The 26,800-nt window shown below is 41.8% G+C and overlaps 1 protein-coding gene across 3 annotated transcripts in view; it reads right to left on the reverse strand.

Annotated features, from left to right (window-relative positions):
• The window catches only part of dock4b (dedicator of cytokinesis 4b), a 315,514-nt gene that overhangs the window by 39,622 nt on the left and 249,092 nt on the right, over nt 1-26,800 (reverse strand). For all 3 annotated transcript variants that reach the window (XM_084049385.1, XM_084049386.1, XM_084049384.1), the window contains 2 exons: nt 18,521-18,607; nt 12,206-12,382 (listed from right to left, as the gene is read on the reverse strand). In XM_084049385.1, coding sequence (XP_083905511.1) covers nt 12,206-12,382; nt 18,521-18,607 — 264 coding nt within the window. The remainder of the gene's footprint in view (nt 1-12,205; nt 12,383-18,520; nt 18,608-26,800) is intronic.

Raw genomic sequence — 26,800 nt, forward strand, 5'->3', positions numbered from 1 at the left:
TCCTAAATCTCAACAGTTTTCTGAAAAACGTATGTTTCTATATCAGTGGTGCTCAATCTTTTTCACGTCAAGGACCCCCAAAATTATCTGTATTTGGCCGCGGACCCCCATCAAAATATTTTGTTCCAGGGACCCCCAGAAGCAAAGATTTGAGTTAAAAATGTTCGCTTTAAAAATATATATATTCAAAGATTTGCACACATTTTCACGATTTTTCAAAAATAGCAGATCTACAAGCTCATAGCGCGGCACTCGGTGCCGCGCTATGAGCTTGTAGATCTGCTATTTTTGAATAGCCCAAATTGTAAAATAATGCTTTTTAGCTCAAATCTAAAAATGACACAGTTCCAGGTCTTAATGGGTTAAATGCCTACACAAACACAAAGATGTGCACGTCCCACCGACCCACACACACACACACAGATCTCGATCAATAATTGGCATCCGAGTGTGACTTGCCATGTCTGTCGGCTCCGGCTGTCAAATAAACAAAACAATCTTAACACCAGACAGGAGCTGTTTCTCAGAAGTCTGCATCTTCACAGATAGAGAGACCTTTGGAGCTCCTTTACACCTACAAACACACGCCACCCTCCATGTTCTCGGCACACCGAGGATCTGACCTTTTCCCCTGCTCCAGCTTTGATCGTGATGTCAGTGATCTGCGCTTGTATACGAAAATCAATCACTACGGATAAGTGTCAGCTAAATGTCTACATTGTCGATAATAATATGAAACCCATATCCTCCCGCATGATACCGAAAACAGGGAAGTGGACAGGAGATTAACCCACACTTTCTGGGCTTTTAACACATTCCATGCCAGCGTTTAATCTCATAATGTACTCACCAGTGCCAGCGTTTTATTGTTGTTTTTTTGTTTTTTTCATGTCGCCACAGACCTCGCTGAATCCGTTAAAAGTGCGCGTTCATTTGGTTCTAAACACACAGGGGATCTGTGTGAGACGAGCAGTGGAGACCGCTTCGCTTTGCGATCCGCCATCTTGAAGCTACGGCGGTGAGCGCTAAACAGTGATCAGCGAGGAGAAAAACAACAACCGAGATAATCGACTTTTAGGTTTCGTTCTAGACAGGAAACGGATACGATCGGAAAAACCGGAACCCGGATAATTCCGTTTCCGGTGGTGCTACCGGAAACGGAAGTGTATCAAAAATAAGTGCAATGTGAACTTTTTTTTTTTTTTCGAAAAAAAAAGACCAGTTTTACTTTACTTGAGTATTTTCATTTTATTACACCATATATCAGAGGCAAATACTGTATTTTTTACTCCACTACAATTATTTGAAAACTTTAGTTACAAGTTACTTTTCAGATTTTGATTATTATTACAAAACTAGACCATACCCGTCGATATGAGCACCCGCAAAGTGCAGTTTGTGTTATGTGCTGTGCACAGACAGGGATGGAAAGTCCTTTAAGTTTAAACACGTTGTCTGTGTGTGCTTGTGCCAGACGGCAACAAGTCTAACAAAGTGGGTCTGTGGATTCGACGCATACGCAGTTTGATCATTCATCCCATAGATCGGGGGGGGCCAACCCATAGCTCGTGGTGCCGTTACCATGGCGACATTCTTTTACATAAAAACGCTAATAAAGAGCTTGATTTTTGGTAAAGTGGGAAACAGGCTTCCTCACGGTGGCCATTTGCTAATGATGACGTGCAAGTGCAGAGCAATTGCTTCAGCCACTGATATGCATTAACCTACTGAATTGAGCCCTGCTTTATACATCGGCTACCGGTATATGAAATTGTGATTGAATGACCGTTTTCAAAAGATTTTGAAACTTTAAAAAAAAATGTCTTTTTTTCATAATTTATGATGCCTGTACTTTTGTACTTCAACGCAAGTAAAATGTTTAATACAGGACTTAGTATTTTTACATTGTGTTATTGCTACAGGCAACAAGATTTAACAGGGCCAAAGGTGGCAGTTTTAAAGATGAGAGTGCTACTGTAGGAATCGATGATTTTGTAGCGAATGATGGAAGTCTCTCACCAGGGGCCAGCGGGAGAGGGACTCGGGCGCGCCGAGCGGCTCACTGAATCACTACGAAAAGTCCAATTAGAGGTAGAACGCCAAAGGGCCCCAAAATAAATCAGACCTAATTCTCCTACGTGCCCACCCACCCCCACCCCGGTCGAGAGCAATAAATCTGAATACTAATGCCAACGATCTCGCCTTCGGTCGCGGCTGCCAATCGCCGCCATGCAAATAGAAATTAATAGATTTATGACGCTCGATTCCTCGTGGAATTCCGACGACTGCCGCAATAATTATTCACAGGGGGAAAATGGGGGCGTCAATATTGACGATGACACCGGTGTCGAGCAAATAATGGTCATCGATTTTCCTCACGTAAGGCGATGCTAATATACGAAATATTTTATTGGGTATGATATGGGAGTCAGGTTTGTGTAAAAGTAAAACCACATGAGGACAAGTAGGCATTAGAATCTAAAGTATAGTGGTCCTCGGAGACACCTGTGTTTCCGATATACTACATTGGTAACAGGTGTTACCAATGATACTAATGAAGGCTCTGTTCCATTCTGGTCAAACAGAGTCAGGGTGCTGATGTTGTGCATGTTAGCTCACTGGAAACACTCTGCTACACCAGTGGGTCTACAGTTGGGGTCCAGGGACCCTCATGGTTCCTTGAGGGGGTTCCGAATGGACCTTTACGGGTGTGTAACTCTGAGAGTGTACAAATGGAACCAAATGGACCCGTAAGGGTCCATTTGGTTCCATTTGTACGCTCTCAGAGTTGTGGGGGTCCTTGAAATTGAAAAAAGTTTGAGAACCACCGTGCTACACGGAATGGAACAGAGCCTTCATTAGTATCATTGGTAACACCTGTGAAGAAGTACAGTATAAGCAAGAGGCCCAATTTCCTTCCAATATGGCTGCTGTGCCTAGAGCCTATTAGCTTCATTTGGGCTTATTTGTTCAGACTGCAGGCAAACCCAATTTGTTTCTCAAATCTGACCTTTAGGACTGACTGTCAAAACCGTTATTTGCAAATGATCAGATCGGACTTCTGTATTCAGGAAACGGCTCACAGAGCAATCACAAAAGTCGGTTTCCATATTTCCATTTTTTGCTGTTCAGACATGATTTAGAGGCATTTATCACAAAGACGAATACAGGTGTGCCTTGAGATTCTGACTTGCTCTTTGGTGTGACTTGGGTTCCTCACAGATCCGGTTGGGTCTGTATTGTTCCCCGCGTGTGAGGTGTGGCTGTGTTTCACCCGAGGGGCCAGCTTCTGAGTTGTAAATTGAGGCCGTGTAGGAAGTGACAGTTCATATGAATGGCCTTTCGTCTCGCTGTTTCACACCTGCTGGTGTCAGAAGCAATTAGGCTCCATTCAAGTGGATGGGTTTTTGGCGAACTTTACACTTGATTTTATTACCTTAATAAACATGGTCGTAAATACTATATGCTTCCAGTCGCTAGTTTAAAGTCTTCTTTCCATCGCCATGATATGCGTTTTGGTATATTATGGTCCCATTTATTTCAAAATTGATGATAAAGTAGAGTATGCTGTAGGAGGGGCGTGGCTACCTTGTGATGATTTGATTGACAAGCTACACAACCAATCCCCACCCCTGCTCTTGGTCCCAACCAATTAGCATTAATTTCCGTTTCCATAGGATACAGAAAGATATTTTTGAAATTGCTGAAAAATGGGCTTCATTTACGGTCTGTAGAGTGTATATGGGCATCCATATTTTTTTACTGTCTATGGTTTCACCGTGGAATTTCTATCTGGCCCACAGTGCTGCAGCCTGCCAGGATGCACCCTCTGTTATTCTCCTGCACCCTCTGTTATTCTCAGCCAATCATGACCGGGATGAGTTACGGTGTAGCCGTAACCCTATGGACAAATGTTGGAAGGTTGGACGATAATTCGTTACGGTGTCGTTTTTCAAACACAAAAATGGCATCGAGTGCAGGGAGCGATCAGCAGAATCTCACCTTTTGTGGTTCTATCGAGTATCTTTCCAAGCTTCCAAAATGTTACATTTTTATCCTGCGATTTTTGTAACCAATTTCCTAAGTGATCCTGGGCACTACACCAGCGCTACACCAGTCTCCCACACCCTGGGGAGGCCAGGGCCGAGCTCATGCTTCCTTCAGTGCATGAGAGACAACTGACCTTCTTGTCACCTGACAGGGGGGAGTTTCCCTGGTAGGACGTAGCGCATGGAAGGAACACGTTATTCCAGCCAGTTCCCTTCCCCTCCATCAGGCGCCCCGGTTGTCATGGGGGAGGCGGTATAGTGACCAGGATTACTACATGTTTTTGTGAGGGTATTATCTACCCTGGGAGACACGGGGAGAACATGCAAACTCCACACAGAGTAGGCCCTTTCGCCAACCCCACCTAGGGTATGGGCGCTGATGACGCGGAGGAGAAGACACGCCCCCCAGCGCCCACAGCGTCCCCGGCGGGAATCGAACCCAGGACCTTCTTGCAAAACGTATGTTACTATGTCAGTAGCCTCGGAATCCCAGCCTTTTTTTTTGTTTCAAAAGAAAAAAGTCTGGGCGAACGGTGCAGGAACGATGGTCTTAGGACCTTGTTAACTCCTAACCAACCAGAGTGCAGAGAGGCGTCGCTCTAAATTTGGTGACGTCAGCCTGCTCCGTGCACAGACCGGGGGGGGGCACAGACCGGGGGGGGGGGGGGGGGGGGGGAGGGGGAGGAGGGGAGGCGGGGACATAGATTGGTGAAGCAATCGGAGGACGCGGCTGCTCCGGGCGCCTGGGTTTAGATCCGCCCTTCGAGACCATGGATTGCTCTCGTTCTCTCAGTCTACTATGTCAGTGGTTCTCAAACTTTTTCATGTCAAGGACCCCCACAATTTTATGTATTTGGCCATGGACCCCATCTCAAAATATTTTGTTCCAGGGATCCCCAGAGGCAAAGATTTGAGTTACAAATGTTCGCTTGAAAAAAAAAAAAGATTTGCAAAAATCTTCACGATTTCTCAAAAATAGCAGATCTACAAGATCATAGCGCGGCACTCGGTGCCGCGCTATGATCTGCTATTTTTGAGAAATTTGAGAATAGCCAAAGTGTAAAATAATGCTTTTTTAGCTCAAATTTAAAAAAAATACACAGATGCTTCTCCCGGTCTTAATGGGTTAATAACAGGCTATTTCTAGTCTGAGTCACTTTGCTGGTGGACATGCACAGACGTGGACACACAAACTCAATTAAAAACTGCCTCTCTGTCTCTCTCCATCTTTCCTGCTCATGTACACACACACACACACACACACATACACACACTCTCTGCAGTGGAAGAGGGCGGTTGCTATGCGACGCTGAGAGCGAGTCACAGAGTCCATATACCGTTGGCTGAAGGTAAAGAGGCATTTTTCTTGAGGAGGAGGAGGTGGTGATGCACTTGATGCACTTGTCAAGCCTCCACAGACCAGCCACAAGTAGACACCGTTTAATGGTGTAAACAGGGTTTCACTCACATTACTGTACCTGTATGCCTCCCAGCTCATACGCTCAAAATTACCTCTATTTTCCCACACAAAATGCTCATTACAGGAGCCACGCTCATCGATTTCCTCATGGCACTAAAGTGAGACTATTATACTTAATATTCCTTTCTTTTTTAACCACTTAAACCCTAAAATATATATACTGCACTTTGCTGTATGTCGAATAATGAAAATAGCCCATCTACAAGCTTTTAGATCTGCTGTTTGTGTTATTTTTGAACAATTATTCACAATGTCGGTCTGTGGCGCTGCTCTGCCGTACGGTATGTTCGAAGTCAAAGGACTCTACTGTAGAGTGTGTGTGTGTGTGTGTGTGTGTGTGTGTGTGTGTGTGTTCTGGGACTTTTGTTGACGGCGTTACCACGCTTGTGTAAACGTTTCAAAGTAAAACCGCTCTAGCTAAGGTGAGTAGCAACCAGGCGGCGTCTTACTCGAGCGTATATCGCTCCTGTTTCTACGTCACTACAGAGATGGGCCCTTACAGCTGATGCCTTCGGATGGCTCATCCGAAACCTGCCAGAGTACATTAACCCATTGAGACCTGAAGCCGATTCTACATGTCTCCTAAATCCCAACAGTTTTCTGAAAAACGTATGTTTCTATATCAGTGGTGCTCAATCTTTTTCATGTCAAGGACCCCCACAATTATATGTATTTGGCCACGGACCCCCATCAAAATATTTTGTTCCAGGGACCCCCAGAAGCAAAGATTTGAGTTAAAAATGTTCGCTTTAAAAATATATATATTCTAAGATTTGCACACATTTTCACGATTTTTCAAAAAATAGCAGATCTACAAGCTCGTAGCGCGGCACTCGGTGCCGCGCTACGAGCTTGTATATCTGCTATTTTTGAATAGCCCAAAGTGTAAAATAATGCTTTTTTAGTTAAAATCTAAAAATGACACAGTTCCAGGTCTTAATGGGTTAAGGAAAGAGCCAGAGAGTGGAGGCGTACGCTGCGGAGAAGAGGCAAACCTCTGCCATCTATGATTCTGAGCTACTCGAGGCCGCTCGGAAATAAGACGGACGAACTCCCGACTTCTGACAAAGAGCGAGTCCTCGTCACGCTTTTCACCGAGACTTGCTTACAAGCCAGAGATCTCTGACTGTTACGCCCTGAGTTATATGTAGTCGAGCACGGGTGTTGCGCCCCGAAAAAGCTCCCAATGCGTCACAGCACAAACGCATTGTGAGCTTGTGGATCGCCTATTTCCGGCGTGTGACACCCGCGTGCGACTACGTGTAACTCCGTCTTTATGTTGATATAGAGGGGGTTTCTCAGGCATTCGCTCTGACAGACGGGGACTGTCAGAGAAAAGCGAAGGTGGCAGGCTCCGCGTGAACGTAAAGTGACAGGTGGTGCAGACTGCACAGCGTCCGGGAGGAAATCTGTATTCTGTATGGAGCTGTTGTTGCGTGTGTGTGTGTGAGTCTCGGGCCGTTCAGCCTATACCTCGAGAGTTTGGTAATGTCCTCATCCGCGCCGTGTTTATGCGCCTCCCAGTGGCATCGCCTCCAGGGCTGCGGGCACAGGTGTCGGATTGTTTTCACTGATCAACTACGGCGCAGCGATTTCCGTCATGGGAGATCTTAACCCTTTAAGACCGGTAACGCATCCGTGTCATTTTTTAGATTTCTTTGGCTATTCAAAAATAGCAGATATACAAGCTCGTAGTAGATCTGCTATTTTTTGAAAAGATCGTGAAAGTTTGTGCAAATCTTTCAATATATATTTTTCTATACTTTTTTAACTTGTGTTACAACTCCTGGGGGTTCCCTGGAAAAAAATATTTTGAGATGGGGGTCCGCGACCAAATACATATCATTTTGGGTGGTCCTTGACATGAAAACGTTTGAGAACCACTTACAGCAACATGCGTCTTTTTTTTGTAGAATCCCCCAGAAGCAAAGATTTGAGTTACAAATAAAAATATAGATATCCAAAGATTTGCACAAAATGTCAATGATTTTTCCAAAAAAATAGCAGATATACAAGCTCATAGCGCGGCACTCGGTGCCGCGCCATGAGCTTGTATATCTGCTATTTTTTAATAGCCAAAGGAATCGAAAAATGAAAGAGATGCGTTCCCGGTCTTAAAGCGTTAATCATTACAATTTCGACACCGCAATGCCAGGCTTTTGAACAGCATATTAAGATGCGATGCCAAGGAAAATTCGACTTTAGACAAGTTCTATGGTAATGTGAATAATTGTATACACGGCCATAGCTTGAACCAACCCTGTCTTAACTCAGACCATAACAATGTTTACCTAATCCCCTCAAGAGCTGTAAACCCCTGGCTAAATCCAGTGGTGGAAGAAGTACTCAAGATTTAACAAATACTATTTTTACTAGTCCTGTATTCAACATTTTACTTGAGTAAAAGTACAAAAGTAATGGCATGAAAATATACTAGTAGTACCAAACGGAAAAAGTACTCATTATCATATTATTGGATTATAATTAGTGATGAATTAATGTGTTAATCGCTTTAATGTTGTAGTCTAGTAAAGGCGGGATGATTCATATTACTTTGTGCTGCTGGGTAGCTTAACTTATAATGATACATCATTTATCAATTATGGGGGGGAGGGTCTATTCTGTGTATGTACTAGCACTACTGCATGTACATGTATGCATTCTGTTTTGACACATTTCCTTCAGGAAAATAAAGTCCATCTTATGTTTATTATCCTATGCATTACTAATGTGACCAGGTCCTGAGGTGGTTTTCACAAGTAAGTGGATTCCTGTTTTGGGGGGCAATTCCACCTCAATTTCTATGTGAATAAAGTCACCTCCCGACAGGCATATCAATGCCAGGTGTTAATCCATTAAGACCTGGAACGCATCTGTGTCACTTTTTGATTTGAGCCCAAAAAAAAACATTATTTTACACTTAGGCTATTCAAAAATAGCTGATCTACAAGCTCATAGCGCGGCACTCGGTGCCGCGCTATGAGCTTGTAGATCAGCTATTTTTTTTTTATCGTGAAAATGTGTGCAAATCTTTGAATAAGTATTGTTTTAAAGCGAAAAATTTTTACTCAAATCTTTGCTACTGGGGGTCCCTGGAACAACATATTTTGAGGGTGAAGGTGTTACCAATGTTCCATTTCGTGTAGCACACTGGTTCTCAAACTTTTTAATTACAAGGACCCCCATTACTCTGAGAGTGTCCAAATGGAACCAAATTGGTTCCATTTGTACACTCTCAGAGTTACACACCTGTAAGGCTCCATTCGGAACCCCCTCAAGGAACCAAGAGGGTCCCTGGACCCCAATTTGAGAACCGCTGGTGTAGCAGAGTGTTTCCAGTGAGTCAACATGCACAATATCAGCACCCTGACTCTGTTTGACCAGAATGGAACAGAGCCTTAATTAGTAACATTGGTAACACCTGTGAAGGGAGTAAGAAGAGGCTCAATTTCTTTCCAATATGGTTGCTGTGCATAGAGCCTATCGGCTTCAGGTCTTAATGTGTTAAGTAGAATGTAAATAAATCCTCGTCAGTATACAGCACAAAAAGCTCAGCTTTGGTTGAGACACTGAGAGCGTACAAAGGAAACGAACACCGAGGATCTCTGTATATCCGAGTATTTCTCCCCTTTGTCGGTATCTATTTGTGTCACTGTTTGGTTTCATCGCGCCGCCCGTCACATGAAATACGAACGCATCATCCCTCTATCCATCAGCTGCCCGCTCATCCGTCACATCCCTCGTTCCCCGCCTATCTGTCTATCCGACGCTCTCTCGCACACATCCCATCTCGCTTCCCCTCCGCTCATCCGTCCATCCATCCGTCCGGTCGGTCGTTCGTCCGCCACACCCCCCGATCCATTCCATCCATCCATCCATCACCCAATCATCCACGTCACGTCATGTGATTCCGTTAAGCCATTAAAGACCTGAAGCCGATTCTACAAAATGTCTACTAAATCCCAAACAGTTTTCTAAAAAAACGTACGTTTCTATGTCAGTGGTGCTCAAACCTTTTCATGTCAAGGACCCCCCAAATGATATGTATTTGGCCGCGGACCCCCATCTCAAAATAGTTTGTTCCAGGGACCCCCCAGAAGCAAAGAATAGATTTAAAAATGTTCCTTTTAAAACAATATATATTCAAAGATTTGGACACATTTTCACGATTTTTCAAAAATAGCAGATCTACAAGCTCATAGCGCGGCACTCGGTGCCGCGCTATGAGCTTGTATGTCTGCTATTTTTGAATAGCTAAAGTGTAAAAATAATGCTTTTTAGCTCAAATGAAAAAGTGACACAGATGCGTTCCAGGTCTCAATGGGTTAAGCGCTCCATCCGTCTATTCATCCCTCGCTCCCTCCGTCTGTCTGCCTGTCCATCCATCTATTCTATCCATCCACTGCAGGCCCTTATAACTGCATTTGGAGGCACATTGGGTATTGGATGTTGAATATCTCGCCAGATCCATGCATTGTCTATCAGATAGGCTATCTATCTTATTTATATCTGTCATACGAATATTCTTGCCAGTTTAACCCATTGAAGCCGGTAACGCATCCGTTTGAGCTACAAACATTATTTTTTACTTTGGCTATTCAAAAATAGCAGATATACAAGCTCATAGCGCGGCACCGAGTGCCGCGCAATGAGCTTGTAGATCTGCTATTTAAAAAAAATCTTGAACATTTGCGCAAATCTTTGAATGTATAGATTTTTTAAAGCGAACATTTGTAACTGAAATCTTTGCTTCTGGGGGTCCCTGGAACTAAATATTTGACAAACGTTCGCTTTAAAAGATATATATTCAAAGAATTGCACACATTTTCACGATTTAAAAAAAAAATAGCAGATCTACAAGCTTGTATATCTGCTATTTTTTAATAGCCAAAGAGATCTAAAATGACAGAAGCGTTCCCGGATTGAATGGGTTAACAAAATGGATGGGGGGAGGGTCACAGCTATAGAGAGGCTATGGATATTAGACGCGTCCTCCGCATGAAAAGTTGGGGAAACCCTGTGTTTTTATCATATCAGCCGCAGTGTTCCCGATTATTATTTAGCTCTTTCACTGCGTGCACGCGAAAATAATTGTCAAACCGTCCAAGTCGCTGGATCATTGCTGGAATGAAACGTTTGTGCATCTCGTATTCCCATCTGTTCATCAGCGCGATCATGGAATAATTATCACCCCAATAAAAAAAAAGGAGTGGGACAAAAAAATCATCTCCCCTCAAAAATAAAGACGCGGTTCCATCTGCTCGCTTCATCAATCCATCCTTTCATCCATCGACAAGCCGTTCTAACATCACCCCCCCCCCCCCCCGTTACTGACAGCACATACAAAGTGCGCATCAATATTCATAGTGCACTAATGTCTCTCACCCACATCCAAAACAATCACGAATCCATCAATCCAGGTACGTACGCACGTACCCGTTTCTCGCATGCTGCTTTTATAAATGTGCGTTGGTGCTGTACGCCGTGTGACATCGGGGGTCTTCAACAGGGGGTCCTCAGAGTTACTACAGGGGGTCCGCAAAATCTTTGCGTGATAGGATATTTTTTTTTACATGAACCACTTGAACCCTAGCATCCCTTTTCGGAGGAGAACTTTAGCCAAAAATAGCAGATCTAGATCTGCTATTTTTTTTTGCAGAGGGGAGAAAGAGCAGACTAAGTAAAAAAAAAAACGGAGTTTAATCTGGAACACAATTTTATACAATATAGAGGGGGTCCCTGCTTCATCTCGCTCTCAGCTAAGGGGTCCTTGGCCTGAAAAACGTTGAATACCCCTGATGTACATAATCGTGTACATACCTATTCCTATGTGCTGCTTTATAACCGCCTCGTGCCATTGCTTTTCTCACGACTGCCTGTAATCGCATCGCGACGCATTGTGAGCTTGTAGATCTGCTGTTTTCAAATGATTTTACTTGTGACAGAGCATTTCTACATAGCAGTATTGTTACCTTTACTTAACCCATTAAGACCTGGAACGCATCTGTGTCACTTTTTGATTTGAGCTAAAAAACATTCGTTTACACTTTGGCTATTCAAAAATAGCAGATATAAAAGCTCATAGCGCGGCACCGAGTGCCGCGCTATGAGCTTGTAAATCTGCTATTTTTGAAAAATCGTGAAAATGTGTGCAAATCTTTGAATATATATATATTTTTAAAGCGAACATTTGTAACTCAAATCTTTGCTTCTGGGGGGTCCCTGGACCAAAATGTTTTGAGATGGGGGTCCGCGGCCAAATACATATCATTTTGGGTGGTCCTTGAAATGAAAAGGTTTGAGAACCACTGCAACAGCAACATGAGTTTAATTTGTATTTTTTCTACTGTTTGACCACATTTTGTAGAATTCCCAGAAGCAAATATTTGAGTTACAAAATGTTTGCTTTAAAAAAGAAATACATATTCAAAGATTTGCACATATTTTCACGATTTTTTCAAAAATGGCAGATCTACAAGCTCGTAGCGCGGCACTTGGTGCCGCGCTACGAGCTTGTAGATCTGCTATTTTTGCATAGCCAAAGAAATACAAAAAAATGACACAGATGCTTTCCCGGTTTGAATGGGTTAAGTAAGAAATGTGAGTGCTTTTTCCACCACTGCCAGCCATACACCCCTCCCTCCTTTCCTCCCTCCCTCCCTCCCTCCCTCCCTACCTCCTGGTAGCGTGCCAGTCCTCCGTTGACAGCGGCGTCGATGACCCCGTTGAGGCACATGGTCAGGGGATTGATGTTCTGCATCTGTCTGTTCTGGCACTGCGTGATGAGGGTTCTCAGCTGCAGGTTCTTGTTCTCGATCACCTCGATGGCGTTCTCCAGCGGGCTCACCTCCACCTGCCACCAAACAAACAACAAGACAAAAGTCACAGGTTAGGAAGAGGCAACTCCGATTGCCAGATTCTGTGAGAGAAACAAGCAACCAGGTCTAGGAAAGCCAGCCCAAAAGAAGCGACTATGGGCCACATGAGCACTTTAACACATACATCAGCTATTTGAAAATAGCAGATCTACAAGCTCACAACGCGTCGCATCGGCTATTTTCAGATAAAATCGTGCGGGGAAATTATACTAAGCGGATCTGGCAATCCTGAATGTAGACTAGATTAACTCTTTGACTGCCAGAGTTTTTTTTTTTTTTTAATTTTGTAATTTTTCATTCAAATAAATTGTCTGAGTGCGATTTTAAACACATATGACAAATCTGCCACTAGAGAGCAGCAAATGACAGCTTGATCAGCTCGCTGACTCACTCCCCCCCCCCCCCCCCCCCCCCCCCCCCCACACCCAGTCAAACAGTCAAATACGCCAAAATTACGATGTGATACACGACGGCGATGACTGTTCGTCACCCAGACTATAGATTATAGAAGTGGACGTCTCCGTTCGTTTTCTATACCGTGTGAAAAAAACGTGTGTTTCCCTATTCTGGCCGAAAATGACCGGGGGAAAAAAAAGAAAACCGGAAACGGAATCTGCGTCGTTAAAACCGGATGCATGTGTGGGTGAAGTAAGTGGAACTCGAAACCTAGATTGAAAAATAAGCAGCATAGCGCGATCAGAGATTAAACAATGAACGTGCGTCCAACGCGTCTAACGCGTCGACGGCCAACTGGACAAACTAGCAATTGACGCGTTATCAAGTCAACCGCAGTCAAAGAGTTAAATTGGATTAGATCTATTCTTACAGCCGTTAGTCTCACCTCTAAAGGGATATTTTTGAATATACTTAATATATCAATATTTACTTTTGTCATTTATTTAATAATGTATTTTAATTGTATTACATTTTTTCCATTTCCCCCAAAATATATGAAAATACATCGGCCCCCCCTCACATATTAGAAGGACATATCAGTCACCAGAACAAAGGACGGTTGTTTTCAGTTACTCTAACATAGTTGAAATGGAGTTTGAAGTTACAATGGGTTTGTATAGGTGTGTGTCTGATAAATTCATGGTTATTTTTTTGTTTTTGTCGCATTCCTAAGCCAATAATTTGATGACCGGCAACGGTTCCGGTAGGAGACGCATGGAGTCTCCTTTGTGTCTCCTACCGGAACTGCTGCCTACCGGGTCCATTGGTCATAAAATGATGACGTCTTTTGACGGTTATAAATCGAAAGCCCTCACTGACAATGACACAGAACCAGGAGAGAACGCGATCCAAAGATTTACTGCTCCATTCACTTCCTGGTTAACTCTCTCAGTGCCAATGAAATAAAAAAATATGTTCATACTGTGCCAGCATTTTTTTTTAAAGTAAAACAAAATAATAATAAGTTAAAGAAGAAGTGAATGGAGCAGCAAATCTTCGGATCATGATATTTTGGGTTCTGAAAAGTCTTTAAAAAAAATAAAAATAAAAACGTTTTAAACTCGTTCATGGCACTGAGGGCATTCAGAAAAAAACTCGGGATAACTCTTTTTTGGCACTGAGAGAGTTAAAGTATTTGGGAAATATTCTATATCTTGGCTCCTGTGTTCTACTGTGTATTTTTTGGCGAGACATGTCAACAGTCAACGGCGTATGACAAGCGAACGGGAGGTCACCATGAAATTGAGTCTTTTTTTCACGGAAGCACAGTGAAAACCCTCCGTGATTAGCAACCATCATCAGGGGATCGATCATACTGGAGATAAATATTCTGTGACTACTTTAAAAAGGTAAGAAAATTGCTTTAATTATTTATTTACTCTGGCAGTGGATGAGTTAACCCTTTAACACATTGCCTGCCAAGATCGAGTTAACTCGATTTTAGCAAAAAAAATACAATTTCAATTATTATTATTATTATTATTATTATTTTTTTATTTGACCCAAAGACCAAGGAGATATGAATTTTCGAATTTCTTTACTCTCATCCACTTCCTTGTTAACTTAAAACTTTAAAATGTTGTATCTCGGCTCCTGAGTACTTTTTTTTTGTTTTCCATTGAAAAATCTCTGGCATGAATAACAATAGGCAGTGAAAATAATTCAGGCAGTCAATGTGTTAAGACCTGGAACGCATCTGTGTCACTTTAGATGTCTTTGGCTATTCAAAAATAGCAGATCTACAAGCTCATAATGAGCTTGTAGATCTGCTATTTTTGAAAAACCGTGAAAAAAAATGTTTTACATTATTTTTGAAAAACAGTTTTTTTTAAAGAATCGCCTTAGGTCTTAAAGGGTTGAACCCAACATGTTTAAAAGTGAAATATCCCTTTAAGCACGTGAACCCTATTCTAGGCATGTCATAATAGGTGAACATTCGGCGAAAATAGCCCATCTACAAGCCGGGAACAAGTATAGACCCCTGGGGGATGCTACAAACAGGAGAAATGATATGCAGTCAAAGAGACAACATTGCACATTAAAAAACGTACATCACAACAGAACAGGCTGTGTTCATAGACAATGTTGACAGTGACATGAACAAATGATGCGTTTTATGCTTCAAATGTAAACCCACATCGCTCGCACAAAGACACAATCACACATTCACATCAGTATGATGTGTGGAAAAACACTGTATAAATAACTGATGCTCAGTATTGTATTGCCTGCTAGTGAGTGTTTTTAAGTTCTTAACCCATTGAGACCTGAAGCCGATTCTACATGTCTCCTAAATCTCAACAGTATTCTGAAAAACGTATGTTTCTATCTATGTCAGCGGTGCTCAATCTTTTTCATGTCAAGGACCCCCAAAATTATATGTATTTGGCCGCGGACCCCCATAGAAATATTTTGTTCCAGGGGACCCCCCAGAAGCAAAGATTTGAGTTAAAAATGTTCGCTTTAAAATAAATATATTCAAAGATTTGCACACATTTTCAAGTTTTTTCAAAAATAGCAGATCTACAGTACAAGCTCGTAGCGCGGCACTCGGTGCCGCGCTACGAGCTTGTAGATCTGCTATTTTTGAATAGCCCAAAGTGTAAAATAATGCTTTTTAGCTCAAATCTAAAAATGACACAGTTCCAGGTCTTAACGGGTTAAGTTCTTAATCATCAGGGAGCAATTTGCTTTTCATGAAAAATGCATCATAGGTATTAGGTAACTTTATTTTCTCTCTTTGATGATTATATCGCTCTCTGGGACTTTTTCTATACTTTTCTAATCCTAGTACGCGCACCGATTTTTTTTTAACCTTTTAATTGTTTTCAAAAATAGCACCGTTGTGAGCCGTGTTGTGAACTGCTAAATATTTCAGAAACATTTTGAACAGGGCTTAAACGTGGTTCAGTTTGTGTGCATTTTATAGCGACTTTTTAGACACACCCCCACCCAGTATGTATAACACATGATGTGCATACATTAACCACCATATCTCCCATCACAATCCATCTTCTACCACGTAGAAGTATAATAAAGTAGGCTATTGCACAAAGTAAAAGTAGATGTACTTAGTTATACTTTCCCCTACTGCCAATCACAGATCTAATATGTCACACCTTGCCAGTGGCTATATGCACTGAAGAAAAATGTGCTTAGATCATCAGAGAGAGACACCGTTATGTTATCCCATTAACACCTGGAACGCATCTGTGTCACTTTTTCATTTGAGCTAAAAAAAAAACTTATTTTACACTTTGGCTATTGAAAAATAGCAGATATACAAGCTCATAGCGCGGCACCGAGTGCCGCGCTACGAGCTTGTAGATCTGCTATTTTTGAAAAATCGTGAAAATGTGTCCAAATCTTTGAATATCTATTATTTTAAAGGGAACATTTTTAACTCAAATCTTTGCTTCTGGGGGGTCCCTGGAACAACATATTTTGAGACTGGGGTCAGCGGCCAAATACATATCATTTTGGGGGTCCTTGACATGAAAAAGTTTGAGCACCACTGATATGGAAACACACGTTTTTTTTTTTTTTCTTAATACTGTTGGGATTTAGAAGACATTTTGTAGAATCGGCTTCAGGCCTTAATGGGTTAAAAAAAAATATTTCAATTCCCTACACTGAAATGATTTGAATGAGCGCTTCGGTCACTCAAAGCACGGGAAAGTGCTGAATAATGCAGTGTGGGGATCTATGAACGATAAAAAATTGAACCAAGTGTGCAAGTATACGAGACTCAAAATGAGGTATCCTATTGGGGGGGAAAGATCTGTCTCAGTGGGATACTCATCTCTGTACCAATACCCATGCCAAGTACAGTCCAATTTCACCCAGTAGCTCCAGACTAATGGACTAGATTAACCCATTAAGGAACTGGAACTGTGTCATTTTTAGATTTGAGCTTAAAAGCATTATTTTACACTTTGGCTATTCAAAAATAGCAGATCTACAAGCTCGTAGCGCGGCACCGAGTGCCGCGCTACGAGCTTGTAGATCTGCTATTTTTGAAAAATCGTGAAAATGTGTTCAAATCTTTGAATATATATATTTTTTAAGCGAACATTTTTAACGCATATCTTTGCTTCTGGGGGGTCCCTGGAACAAAATATTTTGATGGGCGTCCGCGGCCAAATACATATAATTTTGAGGGGTCCTTGACATGAAAAAGATTGAGCACCGCGGACATAGAAACATACGTTTTTCAGAAAACTGTTGAGATTTAGGAGACATGTAGAATCGGCTTCAGGTCTCAATGGGTTAACCCATTCAATCCGGGAGCGCATACCGTGTCATTTTAGATTTTTTAGCCATAACCATTGTTTTATACTTTGGGCTATTCAAAAATAGTAGATATACAAGCTCATAGCTGTAGCTCGAGCTTGTAGATCTATTTATTTATTTTGAATTGGTGATGTGTGCAAATGTTTGAATATAGTCCTATATGTGTTTTTAAAGTGAATATTTTTAACACAGATCTTTGCTTCTGGGGATTCTACAAATGTCTTCTAAATCATAACTTTTAGTTATGTTAGTTTTCTCTTTTTACTTATGTTGCTATAATATCAGTGGTTCTCAAATTTGTATTTTTTTCATACCCACAATTATATGTATTTGTCCCCCCACGAAGCAAAGATTTTAGTTAAAAAGGTATATATATATATTCAAAGATTTGCACAAACTCGGTGTCGCGCTATGAGCTTGTAGATCTGCTATTTTTGAATAGCCAAAGAAATCTTAAGTGAGACAGACCGATGCGCTCCTGGATTGAATGGGTTAAACTGTGCTGTAAAAAAGTAAGGAACTGGATCTGTATCGATGCTTGGTACTGGATCCTCCTGTGAGAAATAGGACTCTGAATAAGTAGCCAGTGTAGAGAAAAAAAAGGGTTTCAGTGCGTGCCTATAAGATAGCTGGTAGCAATGTTGTCCTGCTGAATTGGACAAACTCTCTGGACGAGGATAAAATGAACAGCTAAAATGCAAATAAAAGGATTTCTACAGTATATGCGAGATAAATACATTGATAACAGAATATAATAGATAATAGAATAAAATAGCAGATATACAAGCTCATAGCGCGGCACCGAGTGCCACGCTATGAGCCTGTAGATCTGCTATTTTTGAAAAATCGTGAAAATCTTTGAATATATATATCTTGAAAGCAAACGTTTTTAACTCAAAGCTTTGCTTCTGGGGGGTCCCTGGAACAACATATTTTCAGATGGGGGTCTGCGGCCAAATACATTTTTTTTGGTTGTTATATCAGACTTTTTCCAAAATTATTATTAAATTATTATTATTAGGTACTTTTCTTTTGACTATTTTTTAATTTAAATCCTGAAAAGTTATAGTTTTGGACATACAGTATGAGGTCTCATATATAATCTAAAATGCAAATTAAAGGATTTCTATATGTGAGACAAAATACATTGCGGTTGAATGCTCAATGTGAGTGGTTTATCTGGCAGCCATCAGATGAAGTGTGTGTGTGTGTGTGTGTGTGTGTGTGTGTGTGTGTGTGTGTGTGTGTGTGTGTGTGTGTGTGTGTGTGTGTGTGTGTGTGTGTGTGTGTGTGTGTGTGTGTGTGTGTGTGTGTGTGTGTGTGTGTGTGCGTGTGTGTGCGTGTGTGGGGTAGGAGTCACTCACCAGCTCTCTCTTCTCCACTTCGAACCAGCGAGAGATTCCTGGCAGACTCTGGACTAGTGTCAGTGTGGTCCTCTCCACCCAAAGACTCTGCAGAAAGACACACACACACACACACACACACACACACACACACACACACACACACACACACACACACACACACACACTTATCAATACACAACTAGATAAAACAAAAAATGTGCGTACCAACACACCCCACCCAGTATGTACTGTATAACACATGTGCATACATTAACCACCATATCTCTCATCACAATCCATCTTCCACCACTTGCCCCGTCGCCCTGCGTTGCTTGTCAACATGCCAGCAACACGCAAGGTCAGGCGCACCAGTGCATCCTGACAGCATGCAAGCCACGGAAAACCCAACTGCATGCCATTACCATAATATGGATTCCCACTCCGCTGCAGAGGCTGTGACCTTCATGTTAAGTGTGTGAGCGTGTTTGTTTTACTATTTGTGTGTGGGCGGGTGTGTGTGCATAAAAATATTATTACTTTCTTACCAATTAAAAACTGTTAACCCATTGAACCTGAGGCCGCTTCTAAACATTTTCAAAATCCCCAAAAAAAAATCGGAAAAAAATATTTAAAACATATTTTTTTACGATTTTTCAAAAATAGCAGATCTACAAGTTCATAGCGCGGCACTCGGTGCCGCGCTATGAGCTTGTATATCTGCTATTTTTGAATAGCCAAAGACATCTAAAGTGACACAGATGCGTTCCAGGTATCAATGGGTTAAAGGTTCATTTCAGTGAGAGTTGGCTGAGAAAATGCATGATTTGGTTTTTGATTCAGGCTGAACGCATTAGACTTTGACAGGCTTTTGCTGCAGGCTTATAAGACCACTGTCTTATAAGCCTGCAGCACACTCCGAAAGAAGTTGGAACTTTCCCGGCCTCGGCAGGTCTATCCGCATGGAACAATGTTCTCAAGAGGACAAAAACGGTCTCATACTTGGCTGTGGCTCCGCTCGGAGTTCTGAACATTAACCCTTTAAGACCTGAAGCCGATTCTACAAATGTCTTCTAAATCCCAACACTATTCTGAAAAACGTACAGTATGTTTCTATATCAGTGGTTCTCAATCTTTTTCATGTCAATGACCCCTAAAATTATATGTATTTGGCCATTGACCCCCATCTCAAAATATTGTATTCCAGGGGGTCCCAGAAGCAAAGATTTGAGTTAAAAATGTTAAAAAATATATATATCCAAAGATTTGCACATGTTCAAGATTTTTCAAAAATAGCAGATCTACAAGCTCACTCGGTGCCGCACTATGAGCTTGTAGATATGATATTTTTGAATAGCCAAAGTGTAAAATTATGCTTTTTAGCTCAAATCAAAAAATGACACAGATGCGTTCCAGGTCTCAATGGGTTAAAGCCCACCCACTGATTATTGAGGGCTGTAGCTTCTAACCTTCTCAGCCAACATTTCTTCAGAGCTCTCCGTGGTGGTACGTTTCCAGCAGATAGCAGAAATAAAACGATGCAATGTTGGTACAAGACGCATTGGTACCTCTGCGGTGATGTTCGGCTATTTAGAAAAACTTGGAGGTACAACAACTGCCGAAACAAACTTTGGCAAGGCACTGTCTGTTTGTTTGTTTGCTCTGCAATGGCGTCATCTTGTTCTTATTGACCTGCCAAAGCTGGGGAAAAAAAGGCTGAGTTCGTTTGGAGTACGCTGCAGCCCCTTAGTCCACCAATATGTTCTTAGCTGATTAGTTGTTTAGTTTTTTTCATCCACATTTCTCGTAAAATGTATATATAACCTTTGACTTCTGCCAGTCTAGATCTTTCAATAGCCAGCAGCCATTGTGAATAATCAACAGTACTCTGAATTCACGCCAGCAGCGCTATGTTTCACTGCCGCATTTCAGAGAATACAGCAATGTTCAATGTCTCGGCTACGGAGAGATGTGAGCACCGCTTTCCCCACCGCGGAAGGAGGTAGAACCAGCCAAAAGCAAAGTTCAAAAAGTACAACTTTGCTGTGTGGTGACGAGCCGTGCTCTTAAGTAGGCGTAAAACTAGGCGTACATACACTCCACACTTCAGAAATGGACTAATGTATGGAAGTAGCAAACACAAAGTTTTAAACAAGCAGTTGTAGGTGTGAAATGAATAAAGATTGAGCAACTACATGGCCTATTTCTTACCTAAAAAGCATGAATCGTTCACAAACGAGCTGTCCGAGAAAAGCATAGAGTGTCTGTACTCCTCCTCTCCCCGTCTGTGTGCTCTCCTCCCGGAAACAGCCGATTATGTTCTCAGAGCAGCGGAAATCTCACTGAGGCACAACTAGCTTATTTACGAGGGTGTAACTCATACCTCAGACGCGCCATTTTATTGCATTTTTGCGAATGTCTGCACCCACGAAACATTCGTTCGCAGCTGCTGGTGTGAGACTGATAAGGCGGGTCTCTGCATGATTGTATGCTGCAGCAAACCCAATGTAACAGATGTGTTGATTAACCCATTAAGACCTGGAACTGTGTCATTTTTAGATTTGAGCTAAAAAGCATTATTTTGCACTTTGGGCTATTCAAAAATAGCAGATATACAAGCTCGTAGCGCGGCACCGATTGCCACGCTACGAGCTTGTAGATCTGCTATTTTTGAAAAATAGTGAAAATGTGTGCAAATCTTTGAATATATATATTTTTAAAGCGAACATTTTTAACTCAAATCGTTGCCTCTGGGGGTCCCTGGAACAAAATATTTTGATGGGGGTCCGTGGCCAAATACATAATTTTGGGGGTCCTTGACATGAAAAAGATTGAACACCACTGATATAGAAACATCGTTTTTTCAGAAAACTGTTGAGATTTAGGAGACATGTAGAATCGGCTTCAGGTCTCAATGGGTTAAATAAACGAATTGATTAGTAGACAGTCTCCTATGACTATGAGTTGACTAAAAATACTACATTTAGTCGAGGGCAGCCACACCCCTACCAGAGCATGTGAGCGGAGCGGAGGGGGGAGTGAAGTGACGCGATTTTGACGTGAGCGCGGAGCTGGTTTATAAAAAGGTCGGAGCGCTACTCAGAGCGAGGACCGCCCGCCGCTCCAAGGCGCCCCGGCGGGGGCCGCGCACCGAATGTTTGAGCATGCCCGGTCGCACGGACTCAGAGACACACAGACATCCAGCAGTGCACAGCGCACCGAGATTTCATTAGGAGCATGGAGCGAGAGGTGCGCAAATCAACGTGAGCGACGGAGCGACGGGGGGGGGCGGAGCGCGGGGGGAGTCAACGCGAGCGTGAAACCAGCCCCCTGGAGCGCTGTGCGGCATTTCCACCCGCTCCGCTCACGTGCTCTGACCCCTACAACCTTCCTTCTGCTTCAAGCTGCAACTCTTTGTACAGAGTGAACCAGTGAGAACGTTTGCACACAAAACAAAAGGCTTACTGAACAGCTGCAGACACTAATTATCACACGCTGAATGTTCCTATGCTTGTTACTAATTATCACATGCTTGTTAAGGACAAGGCAGAGAACTAAAGGAAGAATCACACCTGAATTTTTTTTTCACAAGTTGAGGTGTGCATAACTGAGCCCCATTCTGTGTTTTTAGCACCCTGTGGTGGACAAACCAGCACACTACAATGACTTTGCAACATTGCAGCGCGAGCGCACCCCCCCACATACACACACACACACACACACACACACACACACACACACACACACACACACACACACACACACACACACACACACACACACACACACACACACACACACACTGACCTTTCAACAGACAGTAGACAGCTCTGTGTCATGCGAGGAGCTTGACAATTGGAGGTAAATTAGCTTTTCCAAACTTCTCTGATAGAGCTGTGAGAGTGTATAGTCGTGTCTGTCAATAGCTGTCAGCCAAGCTGGGCACTCTATTAGACATACACTGTATGTCATGCTTCCATCATAACACAGAGACGGATGGAAACATGCCATTACACGTTCCGCGCGCGCGTGTGTGTGTGTGTGTGTGTGTGTGTGCATGCGTGCGTGCATGTATTTACTATGCTTATGAAACCGTAGTACAGTTTGACAAAAAGCCTTCATAGGTCTTCACTCGAGAATAGAGTTGTTATATGGTTTAATTAAGTACACATTCATTACTTAATTAATTCATTTCACATAATTGCACAGCAGTGTCGCACAGAGAAAATAGCCGATCTACAAGCACACTAAGCTGTGTGTGTGTGTGTGTGTGTGTGTGTGTGTGTGTGTGTGTGTGTGTGTGTGTGTGTGTGTGTGTGTGTGTGTGTGTGTGTGTGTGTGTGTGTGTGTGTGTCTCCTCAGAATTCTGTTAACTGGAGTGGAAAGGGAGTATGTGGTTGTCTAAACCAGGCGTTCCCAAAGTAGGGGTCGCGACCCCACTTGGGGTCGCGGGAGACTGACGTGGGGTCGCAAAATTATTTTGGGTCATAAAAAAAAGAAATATATATATATATATATATATATTTTTTTTTAAACTTTAAATTCAACAGAATGGATGAAATACCATCTAAAATGATCACAAATGGTACATTTTACCATTTTAACACATTACAAATGCACACCGAACGTGCAAGTTTATGTGCATAAATGACCTCCAGGTTTAGGTGGGGTCGCGAGTCAATTTCCGCCTTATTTTGGGGTCGCGGGCTGAAAAGTTTGGGAACCCATGGTCTAAACAACCATGACATGAATGTATATGAGCATCTCAGTGCCTGCGTGTGTGTGTGTGTGTGTGTGTGTGTGTGTGTGTGTGCATTCAGTTACACGTGAGATGAATGTATATGAGCGTTACATTGTGTGCCTAAGTTTGTTTACACGTGTATCTGTATACTGTATGCGGGAGCGAAGGGGTGTGTGTGTGTTCAAAAAAGTGGACTTGCTCTGAGACACCGTGTATCTGCTTCTTAATTAGTCACACAGGAGTCAAAATGAATTAAACATGCAGTAATTACACACACACACACACACACACACACACACACACACACACACACACACAGAACTAGGAGAGGAAAGGAGAGGATGCAGCATCATTGTTGCGTAACCCCCACACATATCAATGAAGTTCTCCCCCCACCATATACTGTATGCATATTCAACAATTCACAGCCCGTCAGACAGTACACTACAAAAGACCTTGTGGGGAAAGTTTTGCAATGGCTTTTGTTTATTGCATCCTTATCCTGCCTATGACATGCAGTGGTGGAAAAAGTACTCAAATTCTTTACCCTAAGTAAGTACCAATACTGTAATATAAAAATACTCTGTTACAAGTAAAAGTCCAGAATTCAAAATGTACTTGAGTAAAAGTACAAAAGTATTGACATCAAAATGTACTTAAAGTAACAAAAGTAAAAGTACTAAATATTTGAAAATAGCAGATCTACAAGCTCACAACGCGTCGCGATGCGACGCGTTGTGAGCTTGTAGATCGGCTATTTTCAAATAGCCTATGCATAAAATAGGTTTAAAGTGGTTAATGTATGTTTCATTATATCATAATCTATATCTGAAAAGTAACTAGTAACTAAGGTTTTCAAATAAATGTAGTGGAGTAAAAGTACAATATTTGCCTCTGAGATGTAGTGGAGTAGAAGTAAAAGTATTGGAAATTGGAGATACTCAAGTAAAGTACAAATACCTCAAAATTGTACTTAAGTACAGTACTTAAGTAAATGTACTTAGTTACTTTCCACCACTGATGACATGAACTTATTTCGGGGGTGCAAGTGCAACAGCGTACCTCATTCAGATTCACTTACAAGGCTAGTGGAATAGTTTCTGTCTAAGTGCTACTGCAGTGTTATTGTATACTTTCAATATTTTAATTACACGTTTTAAGGACAGTCGTGAGGTAGAGTGTTTACATATAAAAAGTACTTGTACATCATGTGACATACTAGCGTCATGTCCATGGTGTTTACTTGTACATCATGCTGAAACAGGAGATACTTTATGGGCCACACATTTCCCAAGGCTAATTCACTTTCAACCTGGCGTCCCTATTTTGGGCATATAATTATAGGTAAAAATATATACAAAATAAAAATACATAAAATGTTTCATAAGTTTCAAAAATTGCTAAAATAGCTGATCAGAAAAACGCATTATAAAAGTACAAGATTCTGAAAACTCATACTTTTCCTTTTACAAGGATTTTCACATTTCAGCTCAAACATCTAATTTGACTTGAATACTTAATACTTTGCCTTTTAAGTGAGGTTACACTTTTAAGTTTTACCTCAGTTCTTAACACACGTACACAATAATATCATGTTCCTTCAGCTGTCTGAAACTTTTAAACATTAAATTTCCAACTTTTCCATTTTCTTTAGAACAAGAACTCTAATTAAACGTCACAATGGGGCTTTTCTGCTCAATAATCTCTGGTCAGAAGCCCATACCAGATTTCATTGCATTTGAATGAATTGGGTTTCAAGGTGAGAAATAACTCTGCTTTGTTTTCTGCTGAGTTCCGTAACACCCCACTGGTTCATTTATTTTTATTTGGACTTGATATGGCAGACGATGCACGGAATCCATTTTGTAATTACTGAATGGTTGTGTGAGAGACTGATTTATTAATCCCTATGAAATAATGGAGGACTAAACCTGATTTATATGTGAATTATAAACGTTTAAATATTCTGAATCTGTGTTTGAAACGTGTGCAGTGTTGCCAGATTCTGTGAGAGAAACAAGCAACCAGGTTTAGGAAAACCAGCCCAAAAGAAGCGACTATGGGCCACATGAGCACTTTTTACATCAGCTATTTGAAAATAGCAGATCTACAAGCTCACAACGCGTCGCATCACGTGAGCTTGTAGATCGGCTATTTTCAAATCAAATCTTGCAGGGGAATTATAACAAGCAGATCTGGCAACCCTGGTCGTGTGGCCAGACTGTTGCCTCCCACAAATTTCAAATGCTTCTGGGTCATACAGTCTGGAGCACGGAAGCTCTGTTGATGAGTATGGGGGTAAGCGGAAGGCGGATGCACCATGGTGGATTCGAACCCGCGACCTCCGCGGTGGTGGTCACTTTTGGGACACTTTACCACTGCCCCACCCGAGCGCCCTAATCGTACTTGATCAGACTTATCTAGTCGATTATAAAAAAATAATCTAGTAGAATTTTTGGTCTCGACCCGATGTGTAAAAAATACAAAAATATTATTAACCCATTAAGACCTGAGGCTGATTCTAAAAATGTTTTCTAAATCCTTTTTGAAAAGAATATAAACTAGAAAAAGTGCTCCTCGGAGCATAAGTCTCCGCCAGCAGACTTGGGAATGTTGGGAATGTTCTAATTCTTATGTTCTAATTCTTACAAAAAATAGAACATGTTACTGTGTCATAGTAACATGACACAAGTGTCCTATCCGTCTGTATAAGTGTCCTATCCGTCCTGTCTGTATAAGTGTCCTATCCGTCCTGTCTGTATAAGTGTCCTATCCGTCCTGTCTGTATAAGTGTCCTATCCGTCCTGTCTGTATAAGTGTCCTATCCGTCCTGTCTGTATAAGTGTCCTATCCGTCCTGTCTGTATAAGTGTCCTATCCGTCCTGTCTATGTAAGTGTCCTATGTAAGTGTCCTATCTGTCCTGTCTGTGTAAGTGTCCTATCCAATTGTTACAGTATCCGCCATTTCTCAGACATTTCGTGATTATTCCTGTCTTACCTCACTTTGAAAGAGGCACAGACTCTTTCAAAGTGACACAAATATTTATAGGGCGCTATACGTCACTAGCCAATCAGTTCACACTATTTCACCGTATTGTCACGTGTCACGTGAGGCTTGACCAATGTTAGCTTGACATGTGGAAAGTGAAAACAATGTCTCCTGGCGGAGACAAAAATATCTTTTCACGATTTTTCAAAAATAGCATATCTGCAAGCTCATAGCACTCAGCGTGGCACTCAGCACTCGGTGCCACCGTGCCACGCTATGAGCTTGTATATCTGCTATTTTTGAATAGCCAAAGAATTCTAAAATGACACAGATGCGTTCCCGGTGTTAATGGGTTTAAAAACACGCTTGTCGATTATTCAGTTCATCGGAAAAAGTAATAAGATAGATCTTAGAGTCAAGATAATCTATAGTTGCAGTTCTAATCTGACCATCCATCTGTATACGTCCGGTCCATCTGTCTGTCTGTCTGTTCATCCATCTTCCACTAATCTCTCAAATCTGTCAGCAGCACTACTGCCTTAAACATGTAATGTTGTTGTTGGTAGGAACA

This window comes from Gymnoscopelus microlampas (assembly GCF_963454915.1).
Source record: "Gymnoscopelus microlampas genome assembly, chromosome: 23".
In the NCBI taxonomy this organism is placed as follows: Eukaryota; Metazoa; Chordata; class Actinopteri; order Myctophiformes; family Myctophidae; genus Gymnoscopelus; species Gymnoscopelus microlampas.